The sequence below is a fragment of the Patella vulgata genome, chromosome 5 (assembly GCF_932274485.2).
Source record: "Patella vulgata chromosome 5, xgPatVulg1.2, whole genome shotgun sequence".
Lineage (NCBI taxonomy): Eukaryota > Metazoa > Mollusca > Gastropoda > Patellidae > Patella > Patella vulgata.
In genome coordinates, this window is record NC_065883.2 from 36,134,548 (window position 1) to 36,158,069 (window position 23,522).

Consider the following 23,522-nt stretch of genomic DNA (forward strand, 5'->3'; position numbering starts at 1 on the left):
CGTTCAGAAACCTTGTATGTCGTAAGAAAAAGACAGATTTGGAGGTGAAAACCTTGTAAGTCCGAAATCTTAAAAATGAACAAACGTCAGCTTATATTTGACAGAACATCTAATAGGGGTTATTTTCAAAGGTACAAAAAGAAAATGTTAAGCCAATCCGCCAAGTATCTGATAAGTTATAAAGTTATTTGTTCCTCCTGTAAAATTTTATTTATCGGACTTACAAGGTTTTAGAATGACACCGACGATATGAAGTATTTACATGGTCTTTAGTGAAAGAAAACATTGTTGTGTCTACCATTCCTGGTTTTGAAGGTCATATATGATATGAAAACGAATATCGGTTTGTAGTTTTTTAAACCGTTTCACCAGTGCAACCGAACCGTGACCGGTTAACCGAGTAGCCGTATACATCCTTAATTATTAGGCAATCAAGTCTACGATCATTATTAAAAACGATAGGTTGGCAGGCAGCAAAACATATGCCCAAATATTGAAGATTAAATCTTGTACCTTGTCAAACTACGGACTAGTGGATATTAATGCTGGGCTAGTGCCTGACAGTAGACTACTAGCCCTGGGGTAGTGGATTCAAAAAAAATTTTACGCCCCTGTTTTCAGTATTATAATTTATTTTGATTGTGTATATATTTTAGACTGATGTGTCTGATTTGTTTGACGAAGAAGATAAAAAAGTTGAGTGCCGGAAAAATTGTTCCTATAATTTTCCAGTAAGTATCCAAATTCTCTCTGGGAATGCTCAATTATCAGTCTGGAACGTTCCAGAACAAATTGATGGAATTGTAATTGAGTGACACAGAATTCATTCCTGCCACAGTTCTGTAAGTCCTGACACCTGAGGTGGTACGAGTAGAATCATGACGTAAATCAAACACAACAGATGTTTTAACAAATTGATGGAATTGTAATTGAGTGACACAGAATTCATTCCTGCCACAGTTCTGTAAGTCCTGACACCTGAGGTGGTATGAGTAGAATCATGACGTAAATCAAACACAACAAATGTTTTAAGCTGTCATGGTTGGTTGAGATATTTTCTTATGCAGTCGAAGCATGCTTTGTAGCTGGAATTCTCAATTCTCACTCGATTTTGCTTATTTGGGGATTGGGAGAATTCAATTCCGGAACGTTTAATCGAGTATCGCATTGATTCCACTTCTGTGGTCTAAGGGGAGATAATATTAACTCTGGAACTACGGTATGATCTACCGCCCTTGCATCAATGTTTATGAAAGACGCCTCAAAAAGATACTGTCACACTTTTGGGGACATAATAACTTTCTTTCTAATTGAGCTAGAATGTTCAAACTTGGTGTAGGTGTTTATTAGGTCAATGCCTTGATGGAATTTGAAGATGAACATTTACTGCTTAGGGTAAGCAGAGATATTCAATTTGATTGGTTGATGCTTTGGGACACAATAACTTTAGTTTTAATTAAGTGAGGGTGATGAAATTTGGTGTATAGTTTTATTACATCAATACCTTGACTAAGTTCGATAATGAGCATTTTCTGCTCAGGGTAAGCAGAGTGATAAGCAATTTGATTGGTTGAGACTTTGGAACACAATAACTCTTCTTTTAATTGAGATAAAATGTTCAAACTTGGTGTAGGCGTTGATTGGGTGAATGCCTTGATGGAGTTTGATGATGAACATTGTCTGCTTACGGTAAGCAGATATAAGCAATTTGATTGGTTGATGCTTTGGGACACGATAACTTTAGTTCTAATTAAGTGAGAGTGAGGGCACTTGGTGTAGAGCTTTATTACATCAATACCTTGACTAAGTTTGATAATGAACATTTTCTGCTGATATAAGCAATTGATTGGTTGATGCTTTGGGACACAATAATTTAGGTTTTAATAAAGTGAGAGTGATGAAACTTGGTGTATAGTTTCATCACATCAATACCTTGACTAAGTTTGATTATGAGAGCGTTTTTGTCTCAGGGTAAGCAAAGCAATAAGCAATTTGATTGGTCAAGACTTTGGAGCTCAACAACTTTGATTCTAATTGAGTGATAGTGGTGAAACTTCGTGTATAGATTCATTACATCAATACCTTAACAAGGTTCGATGCTGAGCATTTTCTGCTTAGACAAAGTAGAGACTTCATTCTGATATATCAAGACTTTGGAACACAATAACTCTGCTTCTAATTGAAGTAGAATGTTCAAAATTGGTGTAGGTATCTGTTACGTGAATGCCTTGACATATAGTTCGTTCATGCGCATTTTCCACTTAGGCTAAGCAGACTTTGGAACATGATAACTTTGGTTCTAATTGGATGAGAGGATGAAACTGAGTATAAATTCATTATATCAATACATTGACTACGTTCAATGATGAGAATTATCTGCTTAGGCTAAGTATTGATAAGCAATTTGATTGGTCAAGACTTTGGAACATAACAATTCTGTTATTTGAGGTATAGATGTTCTTTAGGTGAATGTCTTGACTGAGTTCAATGAGTAATATTTCTGATTAAAGCTAAGTGGAGATAAGCAATTTCCTTGGAGAGTGATGAAACTTAGTGTATAGTTTCACTCACTACAAGGTACTTCAATACCTGGGTTTGATTGTGAACATTTTATGCTTAGACTAAGCATAGATAATCAGCTTGATTACGCAATACTTTTGAAAAAGATAAATGTACAATTATTTAATATGTGTCATCTGGCGGGGTTGTGGGTTTTTTTTATTTTGGTGGGGGACATCAGCCTCACTGTTGGCTTGTTTAAAATATTTTATATTATTGTTCCCCGCCTTTCGAAGAAAGCAGGGGACTATTAAAATGGGTTCGTCTGTCTGTCTGTCACACTTTTTGGGACACTATAACTCTCTTTCTAATTGAGCTAGAATGTTCAAACTTGGAATGGGTGTTTATTAGGCCAATGCCTTGATGGAGTTCGAAAATGAGAATTTTCTGCTTAGGGTAAGCAGAGATAAAGCAATTTGATTGGTTGATGCTTTGGGACACAATAACTTCAGTTCTAATTAAGTGAGAGTGAGGACACTTGGTGTATAGCTTATTACATCAATAACTTGATTAATTTCGATAAGCATTTTGATTGGCTGAGACTTTGAAACACAATAACTCTCCTTCTAATTGAGGTAGAATGTTCAAACTTGGTGTAGGTGTTTATCATGATGGAGTTCGATGATGAACATTGTCTGCATACGGTAAGCACAGATAAGCAATCAGATTGGTTGATGGTTTAGGGCATGATAACTTTGGTTTTAATTAAGTGAGAGTGATGAAACTCTGAGTATAGATTCATTATATCATTACCTTGACTAAGTTCGATGATGAGAATTTCCTACTTAGACTAAGGATCGATAAGCAATTTGATTGGTCAAGACTTTGGAACATAACAACTTTTAATTGAGGTAGAATGTTTAAACTTGATGTAGGTGAATGAGTTCAATGATTAATATTTCGAGCTAAAGCTAAGCAGAGCTAAGCAATTTCATTGGTCGATGCCTTGGGACAAGATAACTTTGAATCAATCTGATAGAGAGTGATGAAACTTGGTGTGTAGTTTGATTGCTCGATACTTATGAAAAAAATAAATGTGCTATTAATTAATATGTGTCATCTATTTATTTTTGGATTTCAGCGGGGGACTTCAGCCTCACTGTTTGCTTGTTTAGTATTATATTAATTACATATATTTCAGTCAATGGCATTACTGGTAGGAGCAAAATGCTTTAAAATCGAATTACATTCAACATTTGTTGCGTTATGTAAAGATCCCCACGTTTTAGTGAGGAAAAAAATGGCAGCTAGTTTTCACGAGGTTAGTTCTTTAAATGAAGATGTTGATTGATATTATTTGTATACAGTGGAATATGTCACTTTTGGCTTCTGAATAATACAACATTTTGTCGCGATGTTTTTCTTTCTTTCAACCAACAAAGTTTTGAATAATCTGTGTCCTGAATATTACTGGGGTTGGCTGAATGGTTAGCGCATGTGTTTTTATATGCCCACATTTACATGAGGACGTATATTGTCGTCGCCCCTGTCCGTCGGTCCACAATTTGTTTGTGGACACTCTACAGGTCACAATTCTTATCCGATTTTGACGAAACTTGAAATGTAGGTTTATCTCCAAAAGATCTTGGTTGCTTTCTTAAATTAGCATGTATCTGATTGAAACTTCATGGATTATGCCAATTATGGCCCCTGTTTGTACGAAAAATCACGTTTTTAGCTTGTGGACCCTATAGAGGTCACAATTTTTATCCGATTTTGTTGCAACTTGAAATGTAAGTTTATAACCCAAAGATCTTGGTTCCTTTCGATATTTGCGCATATCGAATTGTAATTTCCTGGATTATGGCCCTTCATTGTAGGAAAAATCACTTTCTCTTTAGCTTGTTCTCCATCTCTCGAAAATGTGGGTGTATCCTGCCTGGCAGCCGCTGGTCTTTCTTTCAACCAACAAAGTTTTGAATAGTCCATGTCCTGAATATTACGGGGGGGGGGGGGATGGCTGAATGGTTAGCACGTGTGCGTCTTATCACAGTCTCTCATTGAGTCAAGTAGTGTGGTTTTGATTCCCCAGTTGTACGTGACATGGAGTAGGGTCGCCTGTCCAACCTCGTGGGTTTTCTCTGGGTCCTCTGGTTTCCTCCCACTGCTAAAAACCCCTACTCGCAAGCAAATTAATTAAATGAAATTGAATCATATGTTAGTCCCAAAATGACCTTTACAATTTTGAATAGTCTGTGTCCTGAATATTACAAATTACAACATCAATTCGCAGTTATGTGTAACAATGTGGACACTCTACAGGTCACAATTTTCATCTAATTTTGATGAAACTTGAAATGCATGTTTATAACCAAAATATCTTGGTTCCTTTCGATATTCGAGGGGGTTGGATGGCCGAATGGTTAGCCCGCGCGCGCTGTATCATAAGGTCTGTCATTGAGACAACTGGCGGGGTTTCGATTCCCCGGTAGTACGTGACAAGGAGTAGGGTTGCCTGTCCAACCTCGTGGGTTTTCCCCGGGTCCTCCGGTTTCCGCCCACAACTAAAGACCCCTACGCGCAAGCGAATTATGGAAATAAAATTGAACCATGTTAGTCCCGAAATGACCTAGTTTGTGTCGAGTGGACGTTAAACCCCATTTCTCTCTCTTTTCTTTCGATATTCGCGCATATTGTATCTAACTTCCTGAATTATGGGCCTTGATTGTATGAAAAATTGCGCTTTTAACTTGTGGTTCCTCTAGAGATCACAATTTTTATCCGATTGAAAAAAACCTTTGAATATATCACCGTTACACCCTAATAATGGCTGAGTTCGACTTTCGTGAAAATGGGACCAAAACTGCCGGACAAATGGCAGTCCCTTGTATGCAAATAGTGTAAATATATGGTATATCAAGGTTGTGGACCGTCTAAAAGTCACAAGTTTGATCCGAAAGATCTCGGTTCCTTTTGATATTCGTGCATACCGGACCGTAACTTCCTGGATTATGGCCCTGATTGTACGAAAAATCACATTTTTATACGCCCACATTTTCATATGGACGTATTATGCCGTCGCCCCTGTCAGTCCGTCCACAATTGTTTGTGGACTCTCTACAGGTCACAATTTTTATCCGATTCAAAAAAACGTATTATTATATCACCGTTACACCCTAAGGACGGCTGAATTCGAATTTCGTGAAAATCGGCCCAAAACTGACAGAGAAAATGGCCGCCCCTCGTTCTCAAATAGCGTAAAAATATGGTATATCAAGGTTGTGGACCCTATAGAGGTCACAATTTTTATCCGATTTTGTTGAAACTTGAAATGTAAGTTTATAACCCAAAGATCTCAGTTCCTTTCGATATTTGCGCATATCGAATTGTAATTTCCTGAATTATGGCCCTTGATTGTAGGAAAAATCACTTTCTTTTTAGCTTGTTCTCTATCCATCTCTCGAAAATGTGGGCGTGTCCTGCCTGGCAGCCGCTACTTTTCATTTATTTTCTGAGGGGGTCATGTGACAACTTTCTGGGAATTTGGTTCACTTGATATTTAATGACCCTTTAGGGAATTGACATTGAATCTGTGTGGTGTGTGGGCCGCCTGGGTATTGATAAAAGTTAAACATAAATTGATTCACATTTAAACTCGTCCTATGTCTGCTTTACTGTTCAATCAATATTAAATACTTTCTAAAATTCTTTTGAATGATTTTTATGAATTATTTAATTGGTGAGATTTTGATTTTTTTGTTATTTTCTAATGCTTCAGGTTGCTCATATATTAAGTTCATCAGCACATACTTTACAGAATGAGTTAAGTTTAATGTTGAAAGATGAATCGATTGAGGTAGGTTATGAGTGTAGGATAAAGCACAAGACTGAGGTTATGCTTGTTAAAGAAAGACTGAAGAAAATAACTTGAGAAAAAAAACCCAAGTCCGATAGGCCGAGGTTTTTCTGTCGAGGGTTTTTTCTGAAGTCTTTCTTCCCCAGCATACCTGAAGTCGAGGACTTTATCTTGCTTATAAACCGTCTATGTTTACATGTACGCAAGATGATAATATCCCAGAATTCCCATAAGAAAAACCTTAGATGATGTTTTCTTATGGAAAAAAACAACCCTACCCTGGAAGAATAACCTGTTACAGGTTTAAAGAAAAACTTTCAGAAGAATAACCCCAATTCCCCTGTATATATCCAAAGCCGCCCCCAACTTTCAGACCTCAAGAACATACCCCAAAGATCAAAGAGATTTACCGTTACAGGTTTATAATTAATATGAATCTGATGAATATTTATTTTTCATGTTAAAATTGCTACATAAGTCACAGCTTGTGTTGGAAGAAAATATGTGATTTTTTTTTTTCATCTTTTCAATTTAATAATATCACAAATTTGATCTTTGGTAATATTGGAAAAAGATTTTGGAAGCAGCAATTCTATTCTTTCATTTTGATATAGTTTTCATGTATGTGTTTATTATATTAATTTTCATAAACGTGTTCTGAAAAATGGTCACTTTCGTGTTTTTTATAGGCCCACATTGAAATGTGGTTGTATATTGTCGTCGCCCACGTCCGTCGGTCAAGTGTCCACAATTGCTTGTGGACGCTCTACAGGCTAAAGTTAATATCCGATTGACTTTGAATTCATACACAATGTTTAAGGTCATGAGACGAAGAAATCTATTCATTTTCAGCGATTTTCAATAATTACTGCCAGAGTTATGGCCCTTGATCACTTCAAAAAAATTTATACACAGGGTTTAAGGTCATGAGATGAAGAAGCCTATTGATTTTCAGCGATTTCCGATAATTACTGCCAGAGTTTTGGTGTACCTTGGTCACTTTGAAAAATCTTGTGGACGCTCTAGAGGCTTAAGTTAATATCCGATTGACTTTAAATTTATACACAGTGTTTAAGGTCATAACATGAAAAAGTCTATTCATTATCAGTGATTTATGATAATTACTGCCAGAGTTACGGTCCTTGATCACTTCAAAAAATCTTGTGGACGCTCTAGAGGCTAAAGTTAATATCCGATTGACTTTAAATTTATATATACACAGTGTTTGAGGTCATGAGCCAAAGAATCATATTGATTTTCAACGATTTCTGATAATTACTGCCAAAGTTATGGCCCTTGATCACTTTGAAAAATCTTGTGACGCTCTATAGGATTAAGTTATCATCCAATTGACTTCAGAATTGAGTTTTTAAGGTCTTAAGGCGAACAAGTATATTGATTTTCAATGAATTTTTATGACTTGAAAAGCTAAATCTATGATGTTAAAAGTTTCGTATAAGTGTTAGCATGGGGCAGAACTTTATAAAAACCAAAAAAATTCTAATGGTTTTCTGATATTTAGTTAATGAGTTGTTACTCTTAATCAGATTTTAATATATTATAAATGTTTCATTACCGAAAAAAATAAAAATATTCGACAACTCTTTTTGACTGCCCGAATGATTTAGCTGCTGTGGGCGTATGTTTCGTTGCCTGGCAACTTACTTTTAAATAACTTGTGATTATTTTGCCAGTGCCTTTATATTTATATATAGTGTTTATTCTGTCTTCAAAGTAGGACTTTGAACCTCATTCCATAGTGTTTACATCATAATCTGAAAATCACTCTTTCCACTTAAAGATACATTATGGGAGATTAGATAAAGAGCTGGCAGTTCTCACTATAATACTTAAAAACTAGATACTGTAAAGGGAATTTGTTGAAAATTTCAGTCAAATGGATCCACTCTGAACCGAGATTTTAGCGATTGAATTTTCGGCCTAACCTCTATCACCAAATACTAAAGTTGGTATGATAAAAAACATAGTCTTGATTATCCATTTCATGATTAAATCATGAATGGAAGTTGAACAGCAAATCGGAACCTAATCCAATAAACATCCCAGGCTAGCGATGACATTGAGAGTTGATTATGATCTGGATAAGTTAATTAAAGATACATTATGTAAGATTTAGATAAAGAACTAGCCATTCTTGCTATAATAGTTCGAAAGTAGATGATGTAAAATGAATAATTTGAAAATTTCATTCAAATTACTCTATTGCAAGCGAAGATATTAGCCTTTGAAGGTTTGACAGACGTGTGCAATAATTTCAACCACCGTACTGGTTAATCGAAGCTAAGTCTCTGTCCTTCATATTTGATTAAATCAAAGTATCGCTGAACCATTCTAATCTATTTAATATCAGAGAAATCTGATGCCAATGAGAGTTGATTAAGGCCTGGATCAGTTAATTAATGTCTAATTAATACTTTAGAAAACATTTCAGGCCTAAAGAAAGACCTGCAATAGGCAGATTTAGCTCTTGCATAATGCATGTTCAATGTCTAATTAATAATTTAGATAACATTTCAGTCATCGTTAATATTGTACTTTGCACAAATTATCCATTTAGATTTTTACTATGATGGCTAACTGTATTCAATTGAAAATTCCATACCAGTATTTGTTGTAACCTAGATTTTAGAACATTCCCTTGTATTTTAGAATGGTATGAATAGTGTGAATGTGATGTCTAATATTATTTAATTATATTTATAGGTATTAAGATATATTATAATGCATTTACCAGAAACATTGGATATTTTATCTAAAGGTGACAGTAAAACAGTTACTGAAGCAAGGGTAAGTTTATATTTACTCACACTTCTAGACCAGGAGCCTAGGGGGGTCAACCTAGCTGAAAAGCAGGCTCACACTGTCGGTCGCCAAAGTCGCAATTTCCGATAAAAATATAAAAGTGTCGATTGAAATTTGATTTTGACGATAATTTTGTGATAATGTTTTGCCATACTTGCGATTCTTTTTGAGAACTGTCAAAAAAAAATCGTAAAATTTCTAATCGTATTTATCCTGGATCAACCAATATTGAATGTCAATCACATGGCGGGATACTATAAATTAATCAACTGACTGATAATCCGAACCGTGTCAATGAATAATACAAATCAGTTGTCTTGGATTAATGATTAGTTGATTGATAATTGCCAAAGATATATATTATCTTAGACTTACTGTTTTATTAAAAGCTTATTGCAACTGAAAATTGAGCAAAATAATATTTTTGTTATGACATTTACAAAGGTATATTACAATACCATAAACTTAACACTTAAATTGTTTACCACAAGTAATTGTAGGCCTACATAGAATCACATTTTATTTTTCGATACACAATCTTAGAAAAAATTATGGCTTGTCCATTATCCTTTTGCCAAAATATAACAGATTCTTCGGAAAATATAGTTAGCTTCATCGCAAATGATTATATTTCAATTTCTTTTAATGATAACATATGAATCTAAATTTATTTTATTCGGTAGACTAGCGTTACGTAGGCCTATTATTGTGTTTGTAGATTTTATTTGTTTTTAAAAAAAATATAGAATGTAAAAAGAACATGTGCAACTGCAGACTTAATGGGTAAAGCTTACGATTTAAAATTTGATCCTTTAAAAATCACAACTACATGTAATTCTAAAATTACGAAAATATTACTAGAAAGCATGCGATAAAGAATGCAAGGAATGAGTTGGTTTACATCGAAGCGCAACTACTTCTTGTCCCGCGAAAGCGCAACTACTAAAAAAAAAAATCTAAAATTTAAATTACCGGGTATTAATACGTTTATTAGACCTATGACTATGACATGTCATGGATTCAAGTGGCATGGTTTCGACTCCCTGTTTGTACGCGACAGGTGTGGGTCGCCTGTCCAACCTCGTGGGTTTTCTTCAGGTCCTCCAGTTTCCTCTCACTCAGTCACTGCTAAAAAAAAAACCCATCAATTGAATTATTGAAATAAAACTGAGCCATGTTAGTCCCGAAATTACCTTGATTTGATTTAGCTTAGACAAGTTAGAGCGAGAGGTCATACTATCATAAGTTAGATAGCCTAAAGACGTACCTCTAGATCTACTTCTAGGCCTACAGTACTCAGTAGGCCTACTCTACATTGGAATATATCATATGCAATATAATGCCAATTAATCAATCAAATATGAAAACACCTTTCACCAAATATGTACTCTTACAAAATAAATTTTTTGATGATATATACTGCTGTTATTATAATCTATAGTATTATAGTATTTTCTTCTGTTCAACTGCGAAACGCCTTCTTAAGCTGCCATGTTTAGTGACATTACAGACAAACCCCAAGATGCCGTGCACGACCTACTTTTTATGCAAATGAAGAAGTCGCCATTCTGTGTATTTTTAGTCTGTGGTTACACCCTAAGGACAGCTGAGTTCGAATTTCGTGAAAATCGACCCAAAACTGACAGACAAAATGGCTGCCCTTCGTTCTCAAATAGCGTAAAAATATGGTATATCAAGGTTGTGGACCCTATAATAGAGGTCAGAATTTTAATCCTATTTTGATGAATCTTGAAATGTAAGTTTATAACCCAAACATCTCGGTTCCTTTCGATATTAGCGCATATCGGAACGTAACTTCCTGAATTATGGCCCCTGATTGTACAAAAATCGCGTTTTTAGCTAGTGGACCCTGTAGAGGTCGTAATTTTTATCCGATTTAAAAAAAAAAATTATTATATCACCGTTCCGCCCTAAGGATAGCTAAGTTCGAATCTCGTGAAAATCGGACCAAAACTGACAGACAAAAGGGCCGCCCTTCGTTCTCAAATAGTGTAAAACTATGGTATATCAAGGTTGTGGACTCGATAGACGTCACAATTTTAATCCTATTTTGATGAAACTTGAAATGTAAGTTTGTAACCCAAAGATCTCGGTTCTTTTCGATATTTGCGCATATCGGTCCGTAACTTCCTGAATTATGGCCCCTGATTGTACGAAAAATCAAATTTTTAGCTTGTGGAGCCTATAGCCTATAGAGGTCATAATTTTTATCCGATTTTAAAAACCGTATTATTATATCACCGTTACACCCTAAGGACGACTGAGTTCGAATTTTCGTGAAAATGGCCGAAAACTGCCAGACAAAATGGCCGCCCTTTATTCTCAAATGGCGTAAAAATATGGTATTTCAAGGTTGTGAACCCTAAAGAGGTCACAATTTTTTATCCGATTTTGTTGAAACTTGAAATGTAAGTTTATAACCCAAAGATCTTGGTTCCTTTCGATATTCGCGCATATCGGACCGTAACTTCCTGAATTATGGCCCCTGATTGTAGGAAAAATCACTTTCTTTTTAGCTTGTTCTCTATCCATCTCTCGAAAATGTGGGCGTATCCTGCCTGGCAGCCGCTGGTTGTCACATGTCATGGGTTATATAAAGAATCTCAATAAGGAAAAGGAAGTATTTAAATCGATCAAAACTCAAAGTTATATACGTATATATATATTGAGTAACAGTGCACCCGGGCAAAAAAATCTGGAAAATAAAGGGAAATAACTGAGACTTGTATTGCTGTAATCGAACTGACTCCCCGTTCCAGAAGTTTAAAATACGGATCTAGATGTTGAAAAACGGGACAGATGAGAAAATAAAATGAAAATATAGGGTAATAACTCAAATATTGCAGGAAAATGTCGAACAAGTCAATTGTGTTGTGGAAATGAAATGAAATGAAATGAAATGGGGTTTAACGTCCTACTGTTCTGCTCCAAACTGGGCTAATGAATACGGGCATACGCCATACAGTGTGCTATGAGGGAAAATTTGCCCGGACAGAGGCACTACGGCCTACTCTTATATGGAATTCCAACTGTCAATGTATACACAGGACCTCGGTTTTCCGTCCCATCCGATGACTAGACAGCTGTCCTTTTCAGACCCGTTCTGCATCATTGACAAGGGGGAACCACGCTGGGAAATCCGGATGAACTTTCTCGGCCAATTCAGGGATCAAACATCTGACCTACAGGCTAGCGAGCCAGCGTCTTACCCACTTAGCCACCGTGAACCCCTTGTGTCGTGGAATGATAATTTGGAAAATTATACAACCCTATATTGCACGGTTATTAATATGAAATGAAATAGGCTTTAACTTCCTGCTAATCTGCTTCTACTGGGCTAATTAAGACAAGCATAGGCTAAACAGAATGCTATGAGGGAAATTTTGCCCGGGCAGCTGCACTATGGCTCCTACTCTTATATCGAATTCCAACTGCCAAGTGATCTTTTTCGTGGACACCAAGTTATAGACGGGTCCTCAGTTGATCGGCCCGTCCGAACGATTAGACAGCTATTCTTGTCAGGGACTCTGTTCTGTACCACTAACAAGGCGAAACGACGCTGGAAAATGCTGATATTTATGTGTATACATAGTGAGTAATATTGCACCCGGGCCCAAAAAATTGGAAAATAAAGGGAACTAACTGAGACTTGTATTGCTGTAATCGAATTGACTCCCGTTCCAGAAGTTTAAAATACGGATCATTTCATTATTTTATTTTAAAACTTGAAAGATATTTCTATAGTTCAAAGAGCTAGAATAAAGTCACTTGGGTGGGACATCAGGTGTTTCCATATATCAGACAATATCAAAAGCATGCTATGGACAAAATTGCGCAAACATGAAACCCCAAAAATATAAGAAACTGTTCAAAATATAACATATTGAATAGGTCTTATGCCGGAGATTTACTTTTCCCCCCACCAGATTACGACACTTACGAGGTTCAGTCTAATATGCCCAGACCACTTGAATTAGGTTAAATGGTGAATTATCAACATAATTAACGGCGATGGCTTTATGATCTGAATATCTGGTTACATTTTAAATTTTAGCTTGCTAAGATTTAACGTAACAAGTAATGAAACGGACTGAAGTCGAGTCAACTAATAGACTGCTAAAATATAAAGAGAACCATTCCTGCTGACCAAAAGCAAATCTAAAAATAAAAAGATATTGCTGAGACCTTATTGCTGGAATCGATTTACTTTCCGTTGCAAAAAATCGATCAAGTCGTTTAAAACCCAGAAGCATCAGAAAATGAGTAGAAAATGGTTGGAAAAATGCAGAGAAAATATCGAACAATAAACTGAGATAACTTGTAATGAATCTTATATTTTTGGAATCAGATTGATCTCAGCTATTAGAATATTTAAATCAAGTTTGTAAGTTTTAAAAATTAACATAATAAAATGTCATGCAATCAACCTTCGAAAATAGGAAACCAATTCAGGAAACGGCGGCTTATTCCGAGTATTTCCAAGCCGTTAATGCAGATTTTTCACTCGTAAATAGCCTTGTCCAGTTAAATGAATCAATTTACTTTCATTCCAAATATCATGAAAATCGTGCTTTGATCCCTCATTTCTCCAAGGGCAGATAAATTAGAAAATTTCTAAAGACATCGTTTAAGTTAAATGAATCAGGTCTACTTTTATTCTAAATTTCATGAAAATCGTGCTAATATTAAAGAAATTGTCATATTCGTTTTTACTTCAGAAATAATATGTCAATGATGTAATTTTTGAATTTCGGAAATAGCAGATTTAAATTAAATGTTTCAGAGTACCCAAAGAAATATGAATATGTAAAATAGGTGAAATATTCCCAAAGTTACAGCTATGTTGGTTAATTCTTTCAGTCATTAACATTTGGTGATTTCGGATTTCCAAAGCATTTCGAAAAAATGTATTCCAAAGTCCACATCCATTCTGGGAGACAGGTTAAAGATTTAGAAAGATCCAAAGATTAGATTCTTGGATATAAGCTTGACAGAATCATAAGAAAGAAATTGTCCTGTGATCAACTTTGTCGGCAAGAAAAACGTCAAAGTGGAAATTCGAAATTTTTAAATTTTTAAATACCAAACATTCATGCCTGAGCCGGGCTATCCAGAAATGTAATAATTTCGGTCTTAGGAGACGGATTCTCTAAACCATGACCTATTGTGTATGTTTTCAAGCCCATTAATGTGGATTTTTCACGATTTTCCATTTTCAATTCAAAATGGCATCCATCATTTGCCAGAAATCAAAATTCTAAGCCATACATTTTATGGGCTTTCCTTCAAGGATTTGGAAAATATACTTCCCTTGTCTGTAAGTAAAATATCAAAAAAGCCTTGGGGACTCTTCACGTCCGGCGTCCACAATTGCTTGTGGACGCTCTATAGGCTAAAGGTAATATCCGATTGACTTTAAATTTATACACAGTGTTTAAGGTCATGAGACGAAGAAGCCTATTGATTTTCAGCCATATTCGATAATTACTGCCAGAGTTATGGCCCTTGATCACTTCAAAAAATCTTGTGGACGCTCTAGAGGCTAAAGTTAATATCCGATTGACTTTAAATTTATACACTGTGTTTAAGGTCATGAGACGAAGAAGCCTATTGATTTTCAGTGATTTCCGATAATTACTGCCTTGATCACTTTGAAAAATCTTGTGACGCTCTAGAGGCTAAAGTTATCATCCGATTGACTTCAGATTGATACACAGTTTAAGGTCTTGAGACAAACAAGTATATTGATTTTCAGTGAATCTTTTTGACTTGACAGGCCTCGAAATGTTTTAAAAAAGCTACCTGTCACAAGCGACAGTAAATAACCTGTCACTCTCAATTATGAAACTCAAAGACTAATCACATCACACATATCCATACATGTAGGTACACACACACGTGGTTAGGTCTTTGACGTACATTGCTCTATATAAGTATCGTAATATAATATGAAACCTTTTTACTTCTTCGACATCAGAATGCCTAAAAGTTCTTGAAAGTCGGCGAATCTGCTTTGGCTCAGCGACTCTAAGATTCGTACAATTCTATCATCCGTATCCACGTGAATTCCGCAAAGTATCATGGTACCACACTTCCGTACTAAATCGAATACTTCACCGCTGAGTTGTAGAATTCAGATTTTAAAATATCCATCATAAATTGAATATCAAAACACAAATCACACCTGTGCATGGCACCGTATTTACGTGTACCGTGTGCGAAGGACAGATAACGCCACTTGGAATTCCCTTCTCACATATCCAGACTATATTTACACTACAAATTATATTTATATATGAAATATTTTTCCGACCTGATTTTTTGATTTTGTCAAATTGTCTTAAAAATTATTCATAACCTTTATTTATGGAAATTGTTTAAAATTTTTTAAATGATTAAATACACCAAGTAACGAGCCGTGTGTATTTCCATTCCAACCACTACTATATTTACTGTGGTGTCGTTACGTAGAATTATTTCAGGTGACTTGGGGGTGCGTTTTAATTTATTTAGATATAATACTCCATGATGCTATAAACTAGTGTCAAGCAGATGAAAACAAGCGTAGATGGTGTGAAATTCATTAATATAAAATTGTCTACTTCCAAACTGTGTGAGTAACTGTAGCCTACGACAGAGCGAAATGTAAACAGTGCAAATGGCGGCTTTTCGCGGTATTTCTGTGCTCAATTCTTGCATTAAATGTACGTGACGTGGACGTGAGTATTGTGGTCAATTTACTGAACATCAAGTAAAATTTAGTCCACCTGTCGCAAGCGACAGGTAGTTTTATTTGCTACCTGTTAGACGAAAAAATCGCCTGTCGGCGACAAGTAGACAGACGAACATTTCGAGCCATGCTTGAACAGCTAAATCCATGATGTTAAAAGGTTTGTATACTAAACGTTAGCATGGGGCAGAACTATATAAAAACCAAACAAATTCTAATGGTTTTCTGATAATTACTTACTGAGTTGTTACTCTTAATCAGATTTTAATGTATTATAAATGTTTCATTACCGAAAAAAGCAACTCTTGTTGACTACCCGGATGATATAGCTGCTGTGGGCGTATGTTTCGTTGCCTAGCTACCTATCTGTTTAAAAACTTTGATCCTTAATTTCTCCATGGGGAGATAATTTAGGACATTTTTAATGGTATCGTTGAAGTTGGGTCAATGAGATCTACATACATTCCAAATTTCATGAAAATCGTACCAATATTAAAGAAGTTGTCAATTCTGTTTTACTTCCGGGACGAAATGTCAATGACGCAATTTTCGAAATTCGAAAATCGGAAATAGCAGATTTGAAGTAAATATTTCAAGGTACTCAAAGAAAAAAAAATTAGTAACAGGTCACATAGTCACAGTGTTATCATTATGTATGTCAATTTCTTTGTGCATAAAATTCGGTGATTTCTGATTCATAAAACTTTTTGAAAATATTTTTAATCAACGTTCGCACCCCATTTTTTTGGGGGGGGGGGGTAGATCATCCGTATCCACGTGAATTCCGCAAAGTATCATGGTACCACACTTCCGTACTAAATCGAATACTTCACCGCTGAGTTGTAGAATTCAGATTTTAAAATATCCATCATAAATTGAATATCAAAACACAAATCACACCTGTGCATGGCACCGTATTTACGTGTACCGTGTGCGAAGGACAGATAACGCCACTTGGAATTCCCTTCTCACATATCCAGACTATATTTACACTACAAATTATATTTATATATGAAATATTTTTCCGACCTGATTTTTTGATTTTGTCAAATTGTCTTAAAAATTATTCATAACCTTTATTTATGGAAATTGTTTAAAATTTTTTAAATGATTAAATACACCAAGTAACGAGCCGTGTGTATTTCCATTCCAACCACTACTATATTTACTGTGGTGTCGTTACGTAGAATTATTTCAGGTGACTTGGGGGTGCGTTTTAATTTATTTAGATATAATACTCCATGATGCTATAAACTAGTGTCAAGCAGATGAAAACAAGCGTAGATGGTGTGAAATTCATTAATATAAAATTGTCTACTTCCAAACTGTGTGAGTAACTGTAGCCTACGACAGAGCGAAATGTAAACAGTGCAAATGGCGGCTTTTCGCGGTATTTCTGTGCTCAATTCTTGCATTAAATGTACGTGACGTGGACGTGAGTATTGTGGTCAATTTACTGAACATCAAGTAAAATTTAGTCCACCTGTCGCAAGCGACAGGTAGTTTTATTTGCTACCTGTTAGACGAAAAAATCGCCTGTCGGCGACAAGTAGACAGACGAACATTTCGAGCCATGCTTGAACAGCTAAATCCATGATGTTAAAAGGTTTGTATACTAAACGTTAGCATGGGGCAGAACTATATAAAAACCAAACAAATTCTAATGGTTTTCTGATAATTACTTACTGAGTTGTTACTCTTAATCAGATTTTAATGTATTATAAATGTTTCATTACCGAAAAAAGCAACTCTTGTTGACTACCCGGATGATATAGCTGCTGTGGGCGTATGTTTCGTTGCCTAGCTACCTATCTGTTTAAAAACTTTGATCCTTAATTTCTCCATGGGGAGATAATTTAGGACATTTTTAATGGTATCGTTGAAGTTGGGTCAATGAGATCTACATACATTCCAAATTTCATGAAAATCGTACCAATATTAAAGAAGTTGTCAATTCTGTTTTACTTCCGGGACGAAATGTCAATGACGCAATTTTCGAAATTCGAAAATCGGAAATAGCAGATTTGAAGTAAATATTTCAAGGTACTCAAAGAAAAAAAAATTAGTAACAGGTCACATAGTCACAGTGTTATCATTATGTATGTCAATTTCTTTGTGCATAAAATTCGGTGATTTCTGATTCATAAAACTTTTTGAAAATATTTTTAATCAACGTTCGCACCCCATTTTTTGGGGGGGGGGGGGGTAGATCAAAGTTTCAGACAGATCCTATGGTTAGATTCTGAGAAATCCGATTTGCAGAAAATACACACAAAAAAAAATAATAATAATAAAAAAAACTAGATCTGCTAAGCTGATATTAAAGCTTTCATATTCACAATCACTTCCTGTCACATGTCATGGGTCATATATATAGAATCTGAACAAGATAAAAAAAAATCATTAAAATCGGTCAATAACTCGCGAAGTTAATGCGATTTTTCACTCGTAAACAACATTGTCGGCACGAAACACGTCAGACGTAAAATTTGAATTTGTGACATTTTCAAATACATGAAGGAATCATGAATGACTACTGCCAGACAGTTTGCGAAGTGGGTTACCTCTAACAGACACGCCCCAAAATGCCACGCCCAAAACTAGGATAGATTAGCGAGCACTGTTCTGGTGTTCTAAAAACTTAAATTTTTTGCCAGGATTCATAGAATACTAATACCTAGCACGTATTAGCTGGAAATTTTTTATACGCCCACATTTTCATGTGGACGTATTATGCCGTCGCCCCTGTCCGTCCGTCCGTCCACAATTTGTTTGTGGACACTCTACAGGTCACAATTCTTATCCGATTTTGACGAAACTTGAAATATAGGTTTATCTCCAAAAGATCTCGGTTCCTTTCGATATTGGCATGTATCGGATCGAAACTTCATGGATTATGGCCCCTGTTTGTACGAAAAATCACGTTTTTAGCTTGTGGACACCATAGTTGATAATCCAAAGATCTCGGTTCCTTTCGATATTCGCGCATATCGGACCGTAACTTCCTGAATTATGGCCCCTGATTGTACCAAAAATCGTGTTTTTAGCTTGTGGACCCTATAGAGGTCATAATTTTTATCCGATTTAAAAAAACGTTCAATTATATCACCGTTACACCCTAAGGATGGCTGAGTTCGAATTTCGTAAAAATATGGTATATCAAGGTTGTGGACACTATAGAGGTCACAATTTTTTTCCGATTTTGTTGAAACTTGAAATGTAAGTTTACCCAAAGATCTTGGTTCCTTTCGATATTCGCGCATATCGGAACGTAACTTCCTGAATTATGGCCCCTGATTGTACGAAAAATCGCGTTTTTAGCTTGTGGACCCTATAGAGGTCATAATTTTTATCCGATTTAAAAAAACGTATTATTATTTCACCGTTACACCCTAAGGACGGCTAAGTTCGAATTTCGTGAAAATCAGCCCAAAATTGACAGACAAAATGGCCGCCGTTCGTTCTCAAATAGCGTAAAAATATGGTATATCAAGGTTGTGGACACTATAGAGGTCACAATTTTTATCCGATTTTGTTGAAACTTGAAATGTAAGTTTATAACCCAAAGATCTCGGTTCCTTTCGATATTCACGCATATTGAATTGTAATTTCCTGAATTATGGACCTTGATTGTAGGAAAAATCACTTTCTTGTTAGCTTGTTCTCTATCCATCTCTCGAAAATGTGGGCGTATCCTGCCTGGCAGCCGCTGGTTAAAAATTCTAATGAATATCGTCATTAATATAATTCAATGCTAGTATTTTCAATATATTATAATTTCAAGCTGACCAATTTTTTACATATTTATTCTGATATATGTCAATAAAAAATGGTTATTGAGAGCAATACTTATATTAAACATTAGTGTAGTAAAATGGATATTTGAAAAAAATAGTACAATAAAGTATTCTTGATAAGCATGTCTTAATGAATATTTATTTTATTTTAGATGAATGCTTTATCTGAGATAATACCAGCTATTTTATCAGCAGAAATAGTTGTTTTTGCATCCAATGATTGGAGATTACAGGAATCTTTAATGAAAAGTTTATCCTGTCTTCCTGCATGCTGTAACAGTGAAGATATATATTGTAAAGTCATTCCAGTTTTATTCCAGAAACTTAAAACCTCAGTAAGTAAAATCATAATGTTTACAATATCCTGAGTTTAGTGTTGACTTCAAATGACAACATATGTTCATTAGTGTTAATTTTATGACACACTAGCAGAATGCCCGGGTTCGCTCGGGGGTCATAACCCCGAAACTGGAAGTGGTAGACTAACGCCACCTGGCCTATGTTGCTCCCCAGTCCGAGCTACCCCTATACCCCAAATTTCAGACTCGGGGGAGACCTAGTGTAGCCGCCAACCCCGAACAGACAGACAGACAAACGACAGTCACAAATATTAGTATAGATTTATTGGAAATATGTGACCACGTATATCAAAGTGAGTCGGAATACGCAAAATCTAATTTTGGACTATAGACAAAATAAGTGAAAATATTGATTTCGATCGAAATTGAGATTTTCACAAAAATGAGTCTATAAATATACTATCTATCGACACAAAAGATTAAAATAGCAATAAAAGATTTTAGAACACCTTTATTTGAATGTTTTGTAAGACTATGAGTACCGTATTCTTAAATCTGTCCTATTTCTTAAAATTCCTCTTGCATAAGAATTGGCATCGTTGTAAAGCGCAGAATCTCTAGTTTACAAATATGATCAAATTAATGTCAATGAATTGATTTTGAACGGGTACAATCGAGTTTTAAAACCCACTAAAAAATATAAACCATCTCCATTTGTTGCTATGCTGTCTACACAACTCGTTTGCTGATTGGCCCAGACACCGACTGAAAAGCATTATGGTTACGTGGTTGACTCGAGCGGGCGATAAATATTTGGTTTTGGCGATAATATTTTTTGGGTACCTACATGCGATTCACTCTGATAAGTGGCAGAAAATTTTTAATTTTGATCGTATATAGATTGCCGTTGAGTGTTAATCCAAACCATGTGGCTGATTATGTAAATTAATCGACATGCGGGTGGGTGTCATTGAGTAATACTAATCAACTTTCATGGGTCAATGATAAAGCCGTCGACAACTCCTTATTTACTCCGAATAATTAATCCAAGCGGTGATTATTTGATATCTCATATCATCTTTAAAAAAATAATTTATAGGCCTTAAATGGAAATAAACAAAATGGCCAATAATTTTCTTGTCGAAGAGAATTTTATTGATAGATGAATTCCCTTACTGTCGCTTCTTCATACGGCATGCAAAATAAATAAGGAATGCATCTTGGATATTATTGTTTAAAACGGCCAACGAGCTGAATTGCAACGATTCTCGAGTCTGCAATTGTTTAATTACATCAAAGCCAGAATGCACGAACAAAAGTGAACGTAAGTATTTCTTGACTATAGGGACTCATATTTTGATACCGTTACGGTACCTGAAAATAATAATAGACCTATCATACACGCAAAATCTTATTTTAATTCATGTGTTAAATGAACATGCGTACAGCGGTGGCAGCTTCTTTGATGATTATCCAATCAACAATCTTAATCTCCTGACCAATAGCTGACACTAGGGTGCTAATTAATTGATGAGATTAAATGTTAATCTCACCAAAGTTATAATGTACAAAACAGACTACTAATGTATAGATTATACTTTAGTATAACACTATCATGTGAATATGCCGCATGTGTTATGGATGTTTCGTCACGAAAGGAGTGTATTTACTACGATTTTCTTCGTCGGCACCCTTGAAATCCTATATAAAAAAAATATTAAATGACAAAATAGCAAATAAATGGTGGAAATCGTCGGATCAAATTTTTACTGCGATTTTCGTCTTCAGCACCCCTGAAAACCCATGGAGAGATATATTCAATGACAAAACAGCAAATAAATGGCCTGGTTGCTATGGGATTTTGTTTTGGAACATACCAAATCTTTGACTTGCTTTTTCTCAAAACTTACTTAATTGTGAGTTGGGTAGCTTCTAATGGACACAGCTCAGTCAATTTTTGCCCAATTCAAACAAACTATACAACAAATTGAAGGTAGTGAGTTGGAGAATGTGAAAATAACAAAAACTCGATTTTCAAAATTTCCTCAGTATGCTATGGGGGGTCACATAATTCATGGTATAAAAATGTATGTCAGTCAGTATGAAAAACATTTTCTATCAGATTTTGTGGCAAACAAATTTTACTCAAAGAATGTAGAATGACTAAAGGGAACTGATGTTAGCTCATAGTCATAATTTGGTTGTGCTGAGGCATTCAAGCTCTTGAATTCTTGAATGTATAAACTTTGCATGCACCAATATATATTCTCGATTTCATATTTATAAACTGAAACGAAACATAGCTGTTTTTGGCTTCAGTACATAATAGTTTCATTATTGCAGCTATTTTGCAAATAAATTTATTCAGATGTTTATGTTGTGTAGAGACTACAGTTTATAACAGTTATTTTTTTGTGTTCCAGAGTTATCTATCCCCTTTTTTTTAGAAAACCCTATCTATATTCAGGTTGTGAGATATAGTGTAAATATTGGGGTCATAGAGGCCCCTTGTGGAAACAATAGAGGCTATAGTTTTTATACGCCCACATAGACGTATTATGTTGTCACCCGGCGCCCTATCCATTGTTTAATATTTCATTTAATAAAGAACAATCTGATATTGAAACTGATAACATTGGTAATAATTGAATATTTGGTTGAGTTATATGTTGATATTTTATATTATAGAGAGCAATACCTGTTCGTCATGCTGCAGCTCAGACTACTCTAGTGTTAATAAGACAACTTCGTAAACTAGAACAACGAGAACAATTAATTCACAGATTAGTCTCAGGTATGTTAGAGAATTTCCTTTATTACAGGTTCTAATACATGTTGTGCTTAAGGTAGGGTATGCTTGCTCTTTTTATATGCCCACATTTTCACGTGAACGTATATTGTTGTCGCCCCTGTCCGTCCGTCCGTCTGTCCACAATTTGTTTGTGGACATTCTACAGGTCACAATTTTTATGATTTTGATGAAACTTGAAATATAGGTCTATCTCCCAAAAATCTCGGTTCCTTTCGATATTGGCATGTATCAGCCCATAACTTTATGGATTATGGACCCTGATTGTACAGAAAATCACGTTTTTAGGTTGTGGACACACTTGAGGTCATAATTTTCATCTGATTTTGATGAAACTTGAAATACATGTTTATAAACCAAAGATCTTGGTTCCTTTGAATATTTGCGCATATCGGATAGTAACTTCCTGAATTATGGCCCCTGATTGTACGAAAAATCATGTTTTTGGCTTGTGGTCCCTCTAGAGGTCACAATTATTATCCGATATAAACAAACGTTTAAATATATCACAGTAACACTGTAATGACGCTTGACTTCGAATTTCGTGGAAATTGGACCAAAAATGGTATATTAAGGTTGTTGTCTCCCTACAGGTCACAATTTTTATCCGATTTATGAATGATGGCCGAAATGGCCACCCCTCGTACGCAAATAGTGTATATATGGTATATCAAAGTTGTGGGCCCAC

The 23,522-nt window shown here is 35.3% G+C and overlaps 1 protein-coding gene across 1 annotated transcript in view; it reads left to right on the plus strand.

Moving 5' to 3' along the window:
• The window catches only part of LOC126820650 (serine/threonine-protein phosphatase 4 regulatory subunit 4), a 197,375-nt gene that overhangs the window by 128,583 nt on the left and 45,270 nt on the right, over nucleotides 1-23,522 (plus strand). Inside the window, exons 10-15 of the mRNA XM_050548731.2 lie at nucleotides 657-731; nucleotides 3,701-3,820; nucleotides 6,278-6,355; nucleotides 9,080-9,163; nucleotides 19,879-20,061; nucleotides 22,714-22,819. Coding sequence (XP_050404688.1) covers nucleotides 657-731; nucleotides 3,701-3,820; nucleotides 6,278-6,355; nucleotides 9,080-9,163; nucleotides 19,879-20,061; nucleotides 22,714-22,819 — 646 coding nt within the window. The remainder of the gene's footprint in view (nucleotides 1-656; nucleotides 732-3,700; nucleotides 3,821-6,277; nucleotides 6,356-9,079; nucleotides 9,164-19,878; nucleotides 20,062-22,713; nucleotides 22,820-23,522) is intronic.